Source organism: Ipomoea nil, unplaced genomic scaffold, assembly GCF_001879475.1.
Source record: "Ipomoea nil cultivar Tokyo-kokei standard unplaced genomic scaffold, Asagao_1.1 scaffold1421, whole genome shotgun sequence".
Taxonomy (NCBI): Eukaryota; Viridiplantae; Streptophyta; class Magnoliopsida; order Solanales; family Convolvulaceae; genus Ipomoea; species Ipomoea nil.
Genome location: NW_017617849.1, coordinates 1,309,468 through 1,329,019, shown reverse-complemented (window position 1 = coordinate 1,329,019; position 19,552 = coordinate 1,309,468). Strand labels below are relative to the sequence as shown.

The 19,552-nt window shown below is 35.5% G+C and overlaps 3 protein-coding genes across 5 annotated transcripts; 2 read left to right on the top strand and 1 right to left on the bottom strand.

Moving 5' to 3' along the window:
• The first annotated feature begins 1,106 nt into the window (after positions 1 to 1,106).
• On the top strand, positions 1,107 to 3,556 carry LOC109187909 (protein translation factor SUI1 homolog). Of its 2 annotated transcripts, none has more exons than XM_019338315.1 (5): positions 1,107 to 1,178; positions 2,105 to 2,215; positions 2,503 to 2,708; positions 2,853 to 2,906; positions 3,287 to 3,556. In XM_019338315.1, exons 2-5 carry the CDS (start codon positions 2,179 to 2,181, stop codon positions 3,329 to 3,331), a joined length of 342 nt encoding a protein of 113 aa, XP_019193860.1. In that variant the 5' UTR covers positions 1,107 to 1,178; positions 2,105 to 2,178; the 3' UTR covers positions 3,332 to 3,556. The 2 variants fall into 2 exon arrangements, with proteins under 2 accessions (XP_019193860.1, XP_019193859.1); XM_019338314.1 differs by having other exon boundaries at positions 1,110 to 1,244; positions 2,107 to 2,215.
• Positions 3,557 to 7,502: 3,946 nt separating this feature from the next.
• On the top strand, positions 7,503 to 9,137 carry LOC109187908 (thiamine thiazole synthase, chloroplastic-like). The gene is made up of 3 exons (XM_019338313.1): positions 7,503 to 7,930; positions 8,108 to 8,668; positions 8,836 to 9,137. The coding sequence occupies exons 1-3, from the start codon at positions 7,547 to 7,549 to the stop codon at positions 8,995 to 8,997; spliced, it is 1,107 nt and encodes a 368-aa protein (XP_019193858.1). The 5' UTR covers positions 7,503 to 7,546; the 3' UTR covers positions 8,998 to 9,137.
• Positions 9,138 to 10,056: 919 nt separating this feature from the next.
• LOC109187906 (small G protein signaling modulator 1-like) lies at positions 10,057 to 15,480 on the bottom strand. Of its 2 annotated transcripts, XM_019338308.1 has the most exons (11): positions 14,960 to 15,473; positions 13,861 to 13,956; positions 13,611 to 13,714; positions 13,042 to 13,202; positions 12,490 to 12,567; positions 12,110 to 12,232; positions 11,492 to 11,580; positions 11,108 to 11,213; positions 10,938 to 11,035; positions 10,582 to 10,848; positions 10,057 to 10,413 (listed from the first exon to the last, which is right to left on the bottom strand). In XM_019338308.1, exons 1-11 carry the CDS (start codon positions 15,050 to 15,052, stop codon positions 10,321 to 10,323), a joined length of 1,308 nt encoding a protein of 435 aa, XP_019193853.1. In that variant the 5' UTR covers positions 15,053 to 15,473; the 3' UTR covers positions 10,057 to 10,320. The 2 variants fall into 2 exon arrangements, with proteins under 2 accessions (XP_019193853.1, XP_019193852.1); XM_019338307.1 differs by having other exon boundaries at positions 10,938 to 11,213; positions 14,960 to 15,480.
• Positions 15,481 to 19,552: the final 4,072 nt, after the last annotated feature.

Sequence of the window (19,552 nt, the reverse complement as noted above, 5' to 3'; positions counted from 1 at the left end):
AAAGACCCGCGCACTGCCGCCCTAGCAGGCACGTGTTTCCCACGCGCCTGAGACGTGTCAGTGGCTGCTACTCTGATTTTTAAACAACTTTTAATGTTTTTTTTTTTTAAATGTTGTCAAATTTTATTTTCCTTTTTCTTTTTCTCCCACATTTTATTTCTTTCCTAGTTACACCAAACTTTTCGAAAATCGCAAAAAAATTACACTACTAAGGATATGCTCATATTAAGTTTTTAACGCCAATAAATGTATTGTGTTTAATAATATTTATTATATACTATGTTTATATTATTTATTTTATAAGTTAATAAATATAAATCTTAATATACATAAATATTAAATTGTAGGTATATCATATCTATTTTTACTCACTTTGTAGTTTGTTCATAATGTTCATTTTATACATTTATATAAAAATAAAGTTCAATATTTTTCATTTAGTGTGTAGTAAGTTCATAATGTTTCTTCTATATATTCATAAAAATAAGGTTAAATGTACTTAAACATTACACTAAAGTAATGATTTTATGTATTTATAGATTTATTTTTTTAAAAATAAAAATATATATAAATGTCATTTAAAATATCTCAATTAGAGCTTATTAATGATTTTTTTACACATTAATTTTATTTGTATAAAAAGAGAAAAATAAAAATAAATTTAAGTTGAGGGATCCCAATATAAGGAGTAAGTAAATAAAGAGTAAGTCTTGTATTAGATTATTTTCACGTGAAACATATAATACTTTTTAGTTGAAGTGTAATACTTTTATATCGTCTTACAATAAAACGATCTTATACAAGACTTATTTCAAGATAATTGCTTGTTTAAATAGATAAATTTTGTGTAAACGGGAGTTTTTGTTTCTTTTGAATTAAGTTAAATATGGTGATCTTTACTTTATACACTTACATTATTTATTTATTTGTTCATTTATTTTGATTTGAGTTTATCTTGTGTTGTAAATTTTTTTACCTTGTTTGTCACAATTAGCCATCTACTTAAAATGTCCAATAAAAATGAGAAAGAGCACGTATGCAAGCTGCTCCATCATGCAGCGTATAATTACTCACAATGGCGTTTTACAGTATATCGATGCAGCTTAAACCAGCACACGTAGCAAGTAGCAATCGGTGGGCGTTTCACACTACTTTTCTCTCTCAGCCTTATCCGGATCTAGGGTCTGCTCCATCGTCACTCTCCGCCATCTCTCCCTCCCCACCGAACCCTACGTCCCGATCAGGTACGCATACGGATGGATCTTAGCGGATCCGAGTTTAATTAAACTTTCTGTTCGATTCACTAATTTCCTAGAACGATCGGTTATGTTTCGCTTTAGATATCGGATGTAATTTCAATTTCTTCTGCGTGCTAATGATTTTCTTTTTTGTCTGATAGTTTTCATGATTTTGTTTGCCGTCGGTTTTGATTTGGGTTTATTGCCTTCAATTTCCTAACTGGATTTCAGTTTTGATACATCGATGTTTAAATATTTATTTATTTCATTTTCGATCTGATCTTAAAGCCGCTATTCTCTCTCTCTTTTTTATTTTTTATTTTTTTTTATTTTTTATTTTTTTTTATATAGTAAGTGGAATGAAACTTCTTCGTATATGTAACTGGTAGCTCCTGTGTTTATTTGACGCAGTTTTTTCCCTGATTGATTCAGTTATTTGGGTTTAATTGTGTGTGAGGTTGTGAAATTGAAGGTCTAAAACTGCTTTTTAATCCGGACTCAACGTATATTCCGATTTTCTGCTCTTTGGGTTTTCTTTTGTGTGTGTTCTAGGAGAGGGGTCTGCTGTGTATTTAGATTGATATATAGGTTATTTTGTGAGTTTTTTACTTTCTTTCCAGCACGTCAACCCTAATTTATGTGTGAACCTTCAAAATTTTGTTCTATGTCATGGTTTATGGCGTGGATGTTAGTGAGGCTATACAGATCATTACTTTATGTTGTGTAACTAATAAATTTGATTAGTTTATTTGCAATTCCAATCTATTTATTGTTTTCTCAAATTTGTTTCATAGTTTGTATATGCATGTGAATTTGGATAATTTTTGCTTCTGAAAATACTGATGCAAAATTTTCCCTTTCTTTCTAGGCCTGAGAATCCAAGATTAGCTCAGGAGATTTGTTTGTGTGTGTAGCGCCTTTCAGTTATCAGCCAATTTTCATGTCCGATCTCGACCTCCAGATTCCCTCCACTTTTGGTACAGTCTTCTTTACTCCCATATCCATTTGTTGTGGCAAAAACTTTTGCATTTAAGAACTTAAACTGTATTTGGTGAAAAATATATACCGAGTATTAATTGTTCACGTAATTTTAGAATGGACAGTATAGACTTCGGTGGTATCAAGTTGAGTAAAAGAGTAATAAGGATACTATTCTATGTTATTTATATTGCCACCAATGCCACATTGAGTTTTAAGTGATACTCTTATTTTTTTTTACATTATATGTGCTTGACATATTGGTGCTTTTTTTTTTTCCGCTCAGATCCTTTTGCCGAGGGAAATGCTGAAAATTCTGGTGCTGGGTCAAAAGATTATGTGCACATTCGTGTTCAGCAGCGAAATGGTAGGAAAAGCTTGACAACTGTGCAGGGGTTGAAGAAAGAATTCAGCTATAATAAAATATTGAAGGACCTTAAGAAAGAATTTTGCTGCAATGGAACCGTTGTTCAGGACCCTGAACTAGGCCAGGTGCACTAATATTTATGTAATTTGTTTGATTATATATATATATATATATATATATATATATATATATATTCTTGATCAGCATAAGTAATAATAATGATCTCAGTGTTGTTGCTAATCAACCTTATGAACATTTTTTTTTTTTAGGTTATTCAACTTCAAGGTGACCAGCGGAAGAATGTGTCTACCTTCCTTGTCCAGGTAATCTTCAATGACTTAGATAATGCTTGCGGATATAGTACATGCTCTTGAGGGACAAGGTGGTCAGTTAGGCTAGGCAACCATCATTAGTTCAGGCACATGGTTCATTACTATTAGTTACTTTACACTCATTTGGCTTGTCTGAGGGCAATCCAGTCTTGTGAAAATTAGTTCTCTGATTACCTGCTGTTTTTGAAGGTGTAATCACAGGCTGATGAGAATTCTGATGCTCTTCTCATTCATTTGTTTAGTTCTTTATCACTTGTGCATATCATAAGGAGCTTTGATGAATGGTTTGATTTGGGGTTTGGGGTTGTGGCTTTTTTCCCGACTCTATCATAAATTTCTTCAACTGATAAGTTCCTTGAAATTGGAAACAGGCTGGAATTGTGAAGAAGGAACACATCAAAATTCATGGTTTCTGATCTGACCGCCATCAGCATCCTAGTTACCATTTGTTTTCTTTGTGCTGAAAACTCCTATCTGAATAATAGTTACATTTTGGTGTTCTAGTGATTTGGAAAAAGTTGTGTTGTTTACCTATTGGACAGCGTGTTTGTGTTATGGGATATTATTCTCTTCGTCTATTTGCAAGTAATGATGATACCTACCATCTTCTTGTCGTTGGAGAAAGATTGGTTGTCGATTAACTTTGTTTTTTTTTTTTTTTTTTTTTTTTTTTTTTTTTTTTTTTGTAATTGTTGGCTAAAAATCTAAAATAGATTTTCGCATGGAAATTATGGTATAAAAATGTGTACAGGGTCAGAGTCTAAACACAAATCACAACTGTGAACCAGGATATGCTAGCTTTAATATATACGCCATGTCTAAATTTGCCTATTATGTTTATTATTATTTATTAGGGTGTGTTTGGTTGGTGGGTTTTCCTATGGGTATGAAAGTGATTGTTGTTGTTTGGTTGATAGGTTTTTAGAACACCACTATGAGTTTCGAATACCCCATCAATTAAAAAACCCATACCCAAATAGAATAAGGGTTTCATTCCCTTATTCATTTTCAAGCACTACTATTAGTAACCATTCTCATTCCACCATACTACCAAACATGTTAAATACTTTCACCAAAATTCATTACCAAGTATTTGATACCCATTCCAATTTCGATTCCTATGTGCGAACCAAACACGCCCTTAGTTAAATATATTTTTTCCTTATGGAGTACTTTATTAGGAGTATAAATTCTGTATTTGAAACAAATTAGTAGTTGTGTCTTAGGGCATCCCAATAAGGGAATCTTGCCACATTTTAGAACAGTAAAATTAGTTTGGGTTGGATTTTGACAAATAGGAAAGGCAAAATTTCATCACATTTTTCTCCTGCAAGAGGAGAACTCATGTCAGAAATTTTAAAAAAATAAATAAATAAATAAAGGGTGAGACACGCAGGTGCGTCTCACCCTTCAGCCTAGCGGGCGCGTGTATTACATGCGCCCGCCAGGGCGTTTCAGAACTGGCGGCCACTCTGAAATTAGTTACTTTGGCCATTTTCGGCCATTTTGTGTTTTCCCGTTGCAATTTGCAACGGCACACAATAGTGTTTTTTTTTGGTTAATAATTATTATTTTATTCTCAAAAAAATTAAATAGAACATCTTTCACACATTTTACTCCTAATTTTTATTTTTTATTTTATTTACTATGTTTATTTTAATTGTAATTTTGGAAATGAAAGCTTGCAATTTTTACTATTCATTTATTTTATTATAAAATTATAAATCAAATAAATAAAGAAATAATTAAAATATGGAGATAAAATGGTGGGTCCACCAAAAGTTGTGAAAAAGTTTAAAACTAATGGGAAGAAGAGATTTTGTGATTGAATTAGATAGTGGATGATGAGGTGGATGTTGGGGCCCACAAAAATGTGGGATAAAATCCTCAACTATTGAGGATGCTCTTATGTTATGAATTTTTGTGTTATGTGTATAAAATTCTGTGCCTATGAACACAAATTATGTATCTAAATCAGATTTGAAAAGTAAATAAATATATAACATGTGTATGTGTTTTATGGTGATTTTTTAAGTCTTGCGTTATGAAATTTTGTACCTCGTTGTTTAGTTCATCTACAATATTATGTAAATTTAGTTCATAATATAAATTGGCGTTTATATGAGAAACAATCATTAACAGTTGAGGATTTTATAATGATAATTAGTACTCTATTTGTGTGTTTACGTTATTATAAAATTTGTATAAACAAGTATATTTGGATAATCGTTGTTCGTAGTTGTTGTATCATATCATCAAATAAAACCCAGCTTCCATAAGTTGCTTTTATGGTGCCAAGAATGTTAGTCAGTAGTTATATCAAAAAAAAAAAAAAAAAAAAGAATGTTAGTGAATAGTGATTACCTTGGACGGTTCCGATTCAAAATAATTCAAATTTAAGCTTACAGGATACATACAATTCCAATAAAAGCAATGCAGATATTTTGTTAGAAAGAAAGGGCAATTAAGTTGAAAGCGACAAAAGATGATGAATGGATGCTCTTCCCATCACACTTTTCAGCCTAAAAAACAAGATATGAATGGATGCTCTTTCCATCACGAGATTGTTTGGTACACCAAAAAGTGAAGCCTGCATGCCCGGTAGACTCATAACTTGGGTTGGAAACTTTTTTTAAAAAGTAGATAAAATATGGCAAGTTTTTGCGTAGTGGACAAAACAATGATAAGCAATAATCTCAATGCACTTTTCTCTATTTACTAACAACTACCCATACACGCAGAATACATGACTAATTGATTGATTAGCTATCATTCATTATTATTATTATTATTATTATTATTATTATTATTATTATTTTTTTTTTTTTGAGAATTCATGTTGGGTAATAAGGCGGAAAAATTTGAGTAGAAGTTAGCACAAGTTTAAACAAATTGTTCGTTTTCTTAAAAGCTTATTTGCTACATCTCACAAGTGCTAGGAGCGTTGCAGCCTAGGTTTTTCAGGATAAAACGTGTTGCGATTCTTTGTTTAAGCACCCAAACAAAGAACCCGGCAAACAAAGCAAAACAAGAACACATTTGACTTAAAGAAAGAGAGTAGAAGCAAAGTTTTGCAAGCTAAAAACGTACTAAGAATTCCTTAATTTCTTATTGTGTGTAAAATACTTCTGCCCTACCTCTCTTTATATAGGCCTGTTCTCAGGATAAAACGTGTTGCGATTCTTTGTTTAAGCACCCAAACAAAGAACCCGGCAAACAAAGCAAAACAAGAACACATTTGGCTTAAAGAAAGAGAGTAGAAGCAAAGTTTTGCAAGCTAAAAACGTACTTAGAATTCCTTAATTTCTTGTTGTGTGTAAAATAGGCTTTTGGAGGGTAGCATTCAACATTTTCCAGATGACTCTCGTGCCTTTCCAATCTCATTTTCAGTTGGAATTTGAGCGAGAGAGCCTCTATGCTATACAATTCTACAAGCTCCAAAAGGGTTAGTTCTTGTATAAAAGGGGGGTAAATCCCATTTCCAAACCAATGTGGGACAAAAGTTCACTTTTCTCTTCATTTTCCAACTCAAATGGGTCTACTTTGAGAATCAATATCTCATTATCCATTATCCATTTTGAGCATAACATATACCGATCTCTTCATCCCACTACGAAGAACACGAATCCACTTTGACCCGACCCAAATCGAGAGTGAACTCCACTGATAATTGTACCACAAAATAGTCACTTAATATGCCATTTTAAGCTATTTTTTCCAACAATTCATTCTTAGGATTTATTTTTCCTAAACATTATTTCATTCCATACTACAACAATATCATTCTTTTTTAGAATAAAGGTCAAATAGGTCATCCAACTACACATCAAACTATAATTAAGCTATTGAACTCAAAAATTTACAATTAGATACCTGAACAATGCAAATTCATACAATTTAATTTAAAATGACTTGTTTACTTGTTAATGTGTTGACATGTTGGTTCCTTTATTTAAAAATAATTTTTTAAATTTGATTATAATAAATATAAATAAAATAATTATTTTAATTTTTTTAAAAAAAAAAAAAACCTCCATGACTGACCGGAGACGAAGGAGACTTGGTCTTCGGCCCGGCCATGGAGATGAAAACCTTGGATACGAACGATCATATTATACCATAACTAGTTTTATACCATCATATTATATAATGAATTATACAATTCTATTTTAGGGTTGGGGTTCAGCCTTTTGGAAGAATTATACAATTCTATTATACCATGTATTTACACAAGAAATTTTATTTTACGATAATATGCTATCATATTCATGACACGCGTTTCTGAGAAACGCATTTCTTTCTTTACTCCAATTTCAAAAACCATTATAACATTAGAATTCATTTTGAATTTCTGTCTACCAGAACCATTGAATTAAACTCGACCGGCTTGAATTTCCTTTCTGACCATGGTTACGATTCGAGAATCCACCTTGCCCCGTAGAACCGGACAAACTCACCACCTTCATGATTCACCATTTTAAGCCCTTCAATTCCTATCCTCTCCTTGACACGTGTCCTTGCTGACCAGGCCATCCATCAGATATTTTCTCAATCACCTCACCTTCATCTCCTTCCTTAAATACACTCTACTTTCCACTCAATCTCCAACCATTCTCTCAAGTTTTGATTTGATGGCAACCATGGCTTCTACCTTGGCCGCTTCTTCCTCAGTATCCAAAACCTCTTTCTTGGATGCTCATAAATCCTTCTTCCATGGAACCCCTGCCGTCTCTTCACAACCTGCAAGGTCTTTTACACAACCCCTTAAATCCCCCATTTCCAGAAACATGGCTATCTCTATGTCCGCTTCTTCTGCTTCTGCTTCCACTCCTCCTCCTTACGATCTCAAAAGCTTCACGTTCGAACCCATCAAGGAGTCCATTGTTTCTCGGGAGATGACCAGGCGGTACATGACGGACATGATCACCTACGCCGATACCGATGTCATTGTTGTTGGCGCTGGATCTGCTGGCCTCTCTTGCGCTTATGAGCTCAGTAAGAACCCTAACGTTCAGGTACGTTCATGTGTTAGACTAGCTAATTGGTTGAATTCAATTTTTAGTATGATTTGATTATGTGCATTATAGTCTAGTTCATGTGTTAGACTAGCTAATTGGTTGAATTCAATTTTTAGTGTGGTTTGACTATGTGCATTATAGTTTAATTGAGTGACCTGACCTAATCGTGTGTAGGTGGCGATAATAGAGCAATCGGTGAGCCCTGGCGGGGGGGCATGGCTGGGCGGGCAGCTGTTTTCCGCCATGGTGGTTCGCAAGCCGGCTCATCTGTTCCTGGACGAGCTGGGCGTGGAGTACGACGAGCAAGACAACTACGTGGTGATAAAGCACGCGGCGCTCTTCACGTCGACCATCATGAGCAAGCTTCTAAGCAGGCCGAACGTGAAGCTGTTCAACGCGGTGGCGGCGGAGGACTTGATAGTGAAGGGCGGGAGAGTGGGCGGCGTGGTCACCAACTGGGCTCTGGTGTCCATGAACCACGACACGCAGTCGTGCATGGACCCCAACGTGATGGAGGCCAAAGTGGTGGTCAGCTCCTGCGGCCACGACGGCCCCTTCGGGGCCACCGGAGTCAAGAGGCTTAAGAGCATCGGCATGATTGAAAGTGTCCCCGGGATGAAAGCTTTGGATATGAACACGGCGGAGGACGCAATCGTAAGGCTGACTAGAGAAATCGTGCCGGGGATGATTGTCACCGGCATGGAGGTCGCTGAAATCGATGGAGCACCAAGAATGGTAAGATTTAATCTGTGTTATAACTGATCTGCTCAAACTAAGAAAGTTCAGTTTTCAGTAGTAATCAATCTTGTGATTAGAAAGTTAAAAGCTAAGGACTGATAAATTTGATTGGATTGTCCCAAAATCTAATGTTTTTAGTTGAAAATGATGATGATGTGATGCAGGGACCGACGTTTGGAGCGATGATGGTATCAGGGCAGAAGGCGGCGCATTTGGCACTGAAATCTCTAGGAATGGCTAATGCTATTGATGGTGATGAGGTTGGAAGCATTCACCCACAGCTCATAATGGCTGCGGCTGATGATTCAGAGGTAGTGGATGCTTAATTCATTAGAAGAAACAGAGGGAGCAGATCGAGTGGTTTTAATTATTATGCTAGACTAGATTTAAGACATGGGTATGTTGGTCTGCGTAATCAAATGAAGGACATCAATGAATAAATATATCCTTAAATTTTTAGTCGGTTATCACATCACATCTACTCTATAATGTACTTGTGCTCATCGTACCTACTTTCTGTCGGCTTTAGTGTTAAAAAAAAAAAAAAAAGTTTTTAATTCATATTATCAATCAGAACATTACAGAGAACATGAAGAGAGGAAGAGACCCACTGCCTACGTTCAGGCCTAAAATCAGGCTTCCTAGCTAGGGGTATAAATGAGTTGAGCGGCTCGCGAGCCACTCGGTCAAAGTTCTGTTCGAGCTCGGTCAAAATCGAGCTCGAGTCGAACTCGAACGGCTCGTTTATTAAACGAGCCAAGCTCGAGCTCAAATATTCTAAGCTCGTGGCTCGTCGAGCCGCTCGCGATCTATAATTAAATAAATAGATAAATATTATATATATGGTAAGGATCAATGTCTACTATTGACTTGTAATTAAAGTGGAGTTGTAAACTTGTTTTGAGTGTTTGGAGTCTTTAAACATTGAAGTTTGGACTTTTAAATTTTTTAAAGTTTTTGTTATTTATGTATGGATAAAACAATGTTTATTATTAATTGAAATATGAATACAAATAGGTCAAAAGCGAGCCCGAGCTTGAACAATCGAGCTGCTCGAGCTCGAGTATCATTTTTTGAGCTCGATCGAGCTCGAGCCGAACCATGTTTATCGAGCTCGAGCTCAAGCCAACCCATGCTCGAGCTCGGCTCGTTTACACCCCTATTCCTAGCTAACAAATGTGGGGTATTGGCCCAATGGTTGTTAACTGATAATGGTTAGCTGTTAGTTAATTAAGTTAATTAAAGAGTATAACTAATTAATAACATTAACTGATTATAGAAAGTGTTAGCTGATAACTGTCCAAACACTTATATTAATTATTGACCTATAGACTAATTATTTTACCACCAAACAGGGTCAGTGGGAGTTAAACATAGCGTTTCAATTGGAGGGTCTTTGCATTACAACATAAAACGGGTATGTAGAGTTGACTCACACTACGTGTGTGTGTGTGTTATGATTCATCTCATATACAAAAATAGTAAAATACAATAGTTGATGCAAATACATTGTAAAAACTTTATCCATAATATTAAAAAGAAAAAAAAAAAAACAAGAAGATTTTGCTATGTACCATTTCTAAAGATTTCCAGTATTAGGTTCATGTTTCTGTGTTTATTTCACAATCAGAATTCCTTCCACATCTGATCTACTTCACCTTTTTAAGGTATTTCTTGTGAAGTTTGAGCGCGCCATTGCATGCTTTTTTCGCGTCTAGGTTGCCCGTTGTGTCATTTAGTATCTGCAAAATGATGACGAAATATGAATCCCATGTTAGGATGGATCAATTCACATACAGAAAAAATACTACAATGGACAATATATATATATACCAACTGCAGGAATGACACGAGTGTTATGTGGTAAACGTTTACTGCGTTTAATGTGAGATAACACACACGAAGCTAACCTTAACAACGTCGTCCAGTCCCCGAGCCTCTGCCAACAGCTTGGGGCTTTTTTCTTTGAGGACACTGGCAACAAGGAAAACAGAGAGCGGGAGGGGAGCCACTGAATTATTTTTTCCTGCATTTTTCATGTATGCTCTCTCGTATTTCCCATACTCGCTTTTTGTCTTTGTTTTCCCTTTTGATCCTTCAGATTTTTCGTTAGATGATGATTCAGGATCTTCATACAGCAAGAACAGCGTTGGATCGTACTCTAGCGCCCACATCATCTGTTCAACATCGACCAAGCAAAGAATGAATGAATGAAAACCGCCAGATTTCCATTACTAATGGAATTGGAAAAGAGATTCAATCTTACCTCCCATAGAAACAATGAATCGCCAAAAGAAAATTCACGACGGAACAAAACCATAAGCATTCTGAAGGCAAACAGATAATCACCTCCACCTAAGGTCTCTGCAGCAGCCAAAAAGAAAATTTTAAGAATTATAAAGAAAAAAACACGAAAACATTTAGAGAAATGCATACCTAAGTGCTTATGGAGTTTAGGATCAATAACTTGGGTAACTGTGGCCAGATTACTAAGCTGCATTTCTACTCCCACAGATCTTTCAGTGCATTTGAAATTTCCTCGCTTCAAAATTCCCAATAACCACACACATAAGCAACTAAAAGTGTTTTTCTAATAACAAGAACGACCATATAGAACATCCAATAGGATCGATAGCTATTCAACTAACGAGAACTTGAAGTTTCTAATGGTAGCAATTGAGCTTCAGATAATTACTTTACTTTCCAATTATGGCTACCAAGAGAAAGGCTTCTAGCGCCATTAAGCCATACAGTACATGGGAAAACTCATTGGCGTTAACCGTTTGTCAAAGAATGTAAAATGCATGTACTTATACCTACCAGTCTACGCATCAAGTGTTGGAAGCACCAAAACGCATCCCCTTCATCTTCAAGAAGAATGATCATGGGGGAGCAAAGGTCACTCATACCTGCTCACCATATTTAAGGTCAAACTTAGCAGCAACAATAACATATATAAACATGCGAATTAAAATACTTGTAGAAATGAATACTAAGTTTACGGGTAGAATTTTATCCACTAACAATATGTTTAACGACTGAGATACAAGCAGTTTAAACTAATACACATCATGTTATTTAGCTAGACTCTTCTCGTTGAGAATATGCATAGAGTATATGATCTTTTTTTTTTTTTTTTTTTTGGGGAGTACTACTGACTCTGTTACAATGTAGTATCTATTCATACATACTTTCTCAACCTACTGAAGCACAAAGATTCAATGCCCCCACTGGGGTTCGAACCTGTGACCACAGTTATGCCGCTTGACAACAAGGTCTTTGGCAGAGTATATATCTTTAAAACAACTAGAAATTGCAAAAACCATAAAAGACACTCTCTGTGCTCACAAAATTGAATCGGGTATGTGCAATAACACTCTTTGGACAATAATTGAGGGGCAAAGGTGAAGAAAATATTGCAAGAGTTGGTAGACACACCTTGACAGTAGCCAATATCTTTGTCAAACCAGGCATAAACGGCCAGAATATCCCAAAGTTTTGCAAGATTCTCTTGTTTCTCATAGAATATTAGTGTCCTATCCGTCCGAAAAACATCAAGACCTATCATAGATATTAATCCGACAATGAAATGTTACAAGACATAACCAAAGACACCATCAATTAAGGAAAGAAAAGAAATAAGCTGTAAGAATGATTTCATAAGTAGTATATCGATCATTCTTGAATTGCAAATCAAATAAATAGTTAAAATGAAATGGGCAGAAGAGTGGGAGGAGAACTTGAACCTAGATAAATACTTAATGAGTAGAAAGGGGAAGACAAAACAAGAAATCATATTATATTTGCAGAAAAACAACCTATCTGATGCAATGTGAGTTTCCACTCAACTATTCTTTGATCTGTTTCCTTCACCACTTCTGGGTCATTCAAAGAACCTGAATTTCAAGGTTAAAAGCATTAGCATCAAATCACTGCAAGTGCCAAAGACCTTCTGGTCGAGAGGGATAAGCTTGTGACTCAATATAGGTGGTCACTGGTTCCATCTCCAACCCTTTCAGATATATTTTAAAAAAATTTAAAAATCAAGTCACTGAAAGTGCACACACATCCACAAAATATCGACTAGAAGCTATACACACATCAAAAGCAGAGCATGAAACCAGCTTGGTTGGCGTGAGTGGCCGTGCACTCTCATCCCTTAAGAGAGGTCAGGAGTTCGAACCCCCTCTCGTATGGAAAAACCAATCTGGCCAGCACTTTGCCCCTTAATTGGGCCGGCCCGGTGCAAATGGGGATTAGTCTGAGTATGGTACAGGCTTAAAGGTGCCTCATACAGTTAGGGCCTGCTCAGAACACCTCATGGCATGACCAAAAAAAAAAAAAGCAGAGCATGAAATCTCCACCCCTACCATTCTCGGTTGGCCTTTGGGCCTTATTTGCCTCTTGAAGCACTAAAGGATCTTGAATAGGATAACCATCCTCTGTGATTACAGGTGCAGTAATAAATCTGCCACTTCCAATCATGGAAAAATTTTGGCGGCATTCTTCTTTCAATACCGCATACTGCTCCCTGGAAACAGACACAAGAAAATTGCACTAACTAACAAATTACGACAACAGTAACAGATTTGAAACTCGTGAAATCTTTTAACATTGCAGCCAAGAATTCCACTATGTTAGAAGACTTTAGCATCTACTTTTACATTTCAGATCCTTCAATCCATTCAATGCCAGAAAATAGCAAACACAAGAATAAATCATGTTCAAAATCCCATGATAAAAGGCTTAATACACACACACACAAAATTAAGGTTCAAGCATCTATCTTTCTTTGCTAAAAGTGGAAGCTATTTATTCAACATTCCCCAAGAGAATTAGATCGAATGGAATTAAGAATAGTCAAAAAGTCAAAAATCCCTTTGTATGGTAAACAGTAAATAATTCCCTCCAAGGCAAAATTGTAAGGAAGACAGTGTACCTCCGACGTTGTCTTATCTGATCTCGTTCTCCAAAAGTGCTTTTTGGATCATAACAACCCAGTAAAAATTCCCAAACTTCACCTCTAATTGAGGGATGTATCCCCTATGTAGTCACAAATATTGATAGTAAATATAATGCTAACTTGATGCACTCTAGAAGAATTGTTAAAATCAAACAAAATGTATTTACCAATATTTTTTTTCCAGAATAAATCTGAAACAATTTCCTAACCATGATCTAAAACTCACCCCACGATAAATTCTTCTAAGTATTTTGCCAATATTGAGATAACCTTCTGGAGTAAATGAAGCTTCCCATCTCCTTGAACTTAGGGTTTTCCCAGCCTGAACAAGTAGATATAGATAGCTTCAGTAGAGCAATGTAGAATAATAAACAAAGCCAGTGGGAAAAGATATATGCAATAACGAAAGCTTATAAACTACCACAACGGGATTCAGATGATTTTCCAGACACACATCGTCCAATATATATTATATTTATCCGAAAAAAAAAAAGAGAACACCTTATTAATAGTACCGTGAAATCATTCAACTAAGGGTTCACACAAATTGATTCACTTGCCATGGCCTTCCTAATGTTTATTATCCTAGTAAAAAAGTGAGGATACCGATAGATCCGATTCCAAAGATGACATCTGCATAAATACATAGTTTCTAGAATCTAAAAGATAAAATTTATCCATTTAATAGAAAGGGTTCTCATATTTCAGGTTTCAAACATGTGCATATTTTCATAATTTTGTCGAGTGTGCACTTCCAAGATTGTGAGATAGGCTTTACCAAATTGTGAAATTTTGATTCTCAATAAGGACACATCTATTAATAAAAAGTTACAAATAGACCAATCAATGAACTCTCCTTCAAAGAGAGAAAGACCCTAACTTCTAAAATCATGGTCCGATCAGTGTTTCGTCATGCTCACTTTACTTCTGTTTTTAGTAAATAATTCCCTTTCTCCCCAAATTAAGCTAAGTCCGGAGTGGTATACAAGGAATCAACTCCGCTCTCTTTTTTTGCAAAATTAGCTTAAAGTTCACAGCAGTGTGCAAAAGAAAATAAATTACAAACAATTTGCCTTACTATAACTCAACACAAAATTTAACATTTTACTAACCAAAGCAAAAAACTTCATGATAGCCAAAAATGAAATTAATTGTCCCCTAAAACCAGAAAAGTTCCCATATGATGCAATTGTTACAGACCAAACACTTTTTTCAGATTATGAGAACTCTGAACTTGTGAAGGCATGATCTATAAACCTCAATTGTTTTTATACAAGTTCTTCAATCTCAGTTCTTAATTAATTCTTGGAAAGGAAAATGCAAACCTTGACTCTAAACTTGGTTTTGGGAACATCCGTGCATTGAGGCCGGACCTCATAGAATGAATCAGTAGCAGAATCTCCAAGGTCCTTCCACATTACTGAAAGTATCTACAAGAACAATACACAGAGACTCCAATCCCAGCAATTAGCTGCAACTCCTGAGCCCAGATCAGAAGAAGAATCAAGAATGGGGGGCCCAGATCACCGCGCCTCTTCGTTGGCAGTTCAGCAGGCTTCTTGACAGAGATTCAAGAGACCCTTCCAAACCAAAGAGAATATTGAATAAAAAAAGAAAGAAAAAAGATCTCTTTTTTCCTTTTAATTTTTACTTTTTGTAATGGTGAAAGAGTGATGGTAGCTGAATAAAGATGTTGGTAGTTATGGGCAGTGGCGGTGGTGCGGTGTTAGTAGGTGGCGAAGGTGGCAACATAACAAATCCAACACAAAACCATTAACCGTCTCCACAGTCAACGACCACCATCTTTTCGCGGGTAGGAGACTCAATAAACTTTGGAGTTTGGATGACGCGCTAATGGTTAAGCGTATCCGAGACGCAGTTAGTCTGGTCAATGTCAACTTTAATTTGCTGACACAGTCCAGGGTCGTTTGAAGGGCTTGAGGGGAGAAAAGTAGATAACTTCACTCGTTCAACCTCTTCCACACATACATCATTATTAAGAAAAATGCTATGAGATAATGAAATAAGAGATTAGAATATGAGAAGATTAATGAAATATAATATACAATGTCAAATGGAGAACTCCAAGAATATACATACTAAGGTAAAGATCAGAAATAAATCTCTAAGAATATGTACAGAATTTTAATGATCATGTTAAATATATTCCTACCATATAATGTCTTAACACTTCTCATCAAGTTGCAGCATAGATATTGATCATGTCTAAGTTGTTACATAGGTAATCTAATCGAGGTCCATTCATGTCTTTTGTAAAAAGATCTCCTAATTGTTCTCATGTCTTCACAAACTCTGTTGAGATTAAGCCTCGTTGTATCTTTTCACGAATGAAATGACAATACACTTTAATGTGTTTGGTTCGTTCATGGAAGACAGAATTGGTTGCAATATGGAGAGCTGTCTAATTGTCGTCATAGCTTCGCAGGAATAGGGGCCTTGAATCCTATTTCATTTAGAATGTGATATATCCACAAGATTTCACAGGTTGCTTGTGCCATTGCTCTATACTCTGACTCTGCACTCGATCGTGATACAACATTCTGCTTCTTGCTTTTCCACGAGATCAAGTTCCCATCAAAGAAGACACAAAATTCAGTAGTAGATCTCTGATTCTCCTTAGACCCTACATAGTCTGCATCTGCAAAACACTCAATCTTCATATGTCCATGGTTTTGATATACAATTCCATGCTCTGGAGCCCCTTTCAAGTAGTTCAAGATTTGTTCAACAGCTCTCTAATGGTCAACAGTTAGAGATGCCATAAACTGACTTACAATACTGACTAAGTAAGCAATATTAGGACGGGTTACAGTCAGGTAGTTTAGCTTACTGACTAATCTCCTATATTTTTCTGGATCATCAAATGCACACCCCCCCCCCCCCCCGATGTCAACTGTGAATTAGGGATCATTGGAATACAAGGGACCAAAAATAATTTGACGAATTGAATGAAAGTGTTGAAGATGATCTTTCAGTTAGATAGATGAGGTCTATTTATACTTGAGGTCCAGCCTGATGGAATATTGATATGTGGCAAGTGAGGTCGACATGGTGTGTTCCTATTGGAATACAAGGGACCAAAAATAATTTGACGAATTGAATGAAAGTGTTGAAGATGATCTTTCAGTTAGATAGATGAGGTCTATTTATACTTGAGATCCAGCCTGATGGAATATTGATATGTGGCAAGTGAGGTCGACATGCCCTTCCACCTAGTTAGTATTGTTAAGTTGGTCTTAACGAATCGAACTCATCGGGCCTATTCCATTGGGCTTACTCTTTATTGGATTAATTTGGCTACCATATAACTCCATCATAAGCCTATTACTTTCTATGGTGCAAAAATTGGCAACACAAGAAAGTAGATGAGATAGTCAGACAACCATCCTCTCAAGCCCCTTTCACTAATGGTCATTCAATTAGAGATTGCATTCTAGTTGGTAATGGTGTTTGCATCATTTTTGCTTATGTGAAAAATCATGTAGATCCCGTTTTGCTGACATGGAATCCATATAACTAACCTTAGATAATCTCGTTTTGGTCAGTTGGTTAAACATTGACCAAGTATCATATATGCCTTTGGAAATTTTTTAAAAACTTCAATTAGGAGTACTTATTGCTCGGTCGCGCAGCTTGGGCAAATTTTAGTTTGAGAACTTATAAGAAGTGTAGCATCTCAGTCGCCTAGTAACTTGACCAGTTGGAATCACATGAACTAGTAACTTGTAAAAATAGAAGAGAAAATGTAGTTCTAAGATCCTAATGGAGCTCAAGAGCACTAACCAAGCAAGTGCTCTCTCATAGGCTTGTACTTGCCAAACACGAGCACATCAACCATTCAGGTAAAAATCACGAAAGGGAACTAAGCATAAATGCCCCTCATTGGGAAGAATTATCGGTCAAGCACAAGGTCATCGTCCATTCAGATGAAAACCGTTAAAACTATAACAAGTGCCCCTCACAATTAAGAAAATTTCTACTCAATTGAATAAAAAAGTTTGACCAACTGGATATGAAGGTCATACACTCATACCAACTGAGTAAGAGGTTACAACCTGCTAAATAAGAAATTCCAACCATGAGAGTAAAGGGTTCTACCATGGAGTAAAAGGTTATGACCATTGGAACAAAAGGTTTCAAAGGTTTTTACCACGGTAGTAAAATGATTATACCGTGTGAGTTAAAAAGTCTCAACCATGGCTCATGGGAGCAAACATTTTCAACAAGTTAATAAGGTTTAACTAGTTGAGTAAAAAGTTTTGACTAATTGAATAGGAAGTGTCGATCAGTTGGATAAAAGTTCTAACCATGGAAGTAAAAGTTTCGACCATGGGTCCAAAAGAGTTATATGATCATGGGAGCAAAAATTTTTAACTAGCCAAATAAAAAGTTCTGACCAACTAGTAAGATGGCCTGACCAGCTACGTAAGAAGTTTCAACCAACTTGATATGAAATTCTAATCAGGTGAGTAAGAGGTTTTGAATAACTAGATAAGAGTTTCTCTGACAACCTTGACACTTAATTACATGATATGTTCTCTTTGACCAAAGATAATAGGATGTCTAGGGATGATTGTGTAGATGACCGAATTTGATAGGTTAATTGACTAAGAAAAATGGTGGTGATGAGGTAGAAATTAGGAAACCATTTGAAGGGTCGCCATAGATGACTTTATTGATAGCATAAATTAGACCAAGGGATAAGGGTCTAGAGTTTCATTGCCATATAAAATACTAGGAAATGAGAATGTGTTCATTAACTAAGGACAAGTTGGTAGGCTCCAAATAGTATGACTAAATACAAGATACAGAAGTTTAGTAAAAATAATACAAGGTCAGGGGTAATCAGTCAATTATCAAAGTGTAGAAGATAATCATTCAAATTAGGTGTAGGAATTCTATTTATACTAAGGCCCAACCTAATAGAATGATGGTTGTGACAAGTGGGGTCGACATAACATATTCATGTGGAAGGAAGGTCGATCGGTATACTCGACAATCCTATCAAATGGCGCATCAACCTACAACCCCCAGCTAGCCTTGCAGCTTAGCGGGTGTAGGCATTTCGACCGAACTAATCTTGACCACGTGGTTGATGAGGAACATCTTAGATGTCTACACTATTGGGTAGTCTAGCAAGTGTAAGTCTCTTTCATTCGATTAGTCTCATCGAATTGGTTAGACGATGAGATTTTAACATATTGGACTATTTGACCTATTTCATTGGGCTTACTATTACTGCCCTATAACCCTATTAGCTTTTTTTTTTTTTTTTTTTGACGTTACTTCTTAATATTTACCTCCTGATAAAGTGGCATTAAAACTACTTATAATATTAACTACTCAATTGACCGAATCCATCTCCGGTTTGAAAAGTAAAAAATCTACTCATTAATAAAATACCAAAAAAAAAAAAAAAAAAAAAAAAAAAAAGAATCAATCATATTGCCACATATAATATAGTACTTTAACGCTCCGCAATAGTATTATATCTTGAATTATATTTAAACATTTAAAATTTGATAATTTAATATTAAATTTTTATATCTTGTGATAATTATACCGAATTATAATAATTGATGCTAAAAATAATTCAACTCATGATTTTATATATAATCATAATTAAAAGACCTAAACTGAAATAAAATAATTATTTTAATGTCCAACTTTTCAGTTGATTTTGAATAGAAGCATCTCACATGAGATATGTAATACCTTTACTAAAAATAAAACATGTTTGATGTGATAGGCCTCACACAGCCATTTGTGTCCGTGTTTCGCTCCATATAAATAATTTTCTCAGCCTTATTGTTAGCAGCTGAGCTTAGGATTTCGAACAAGTTTGTTAGTTTAGTTTCAATTGTAAATAATCCAACTTGAGAAACCCACTCTGCAAA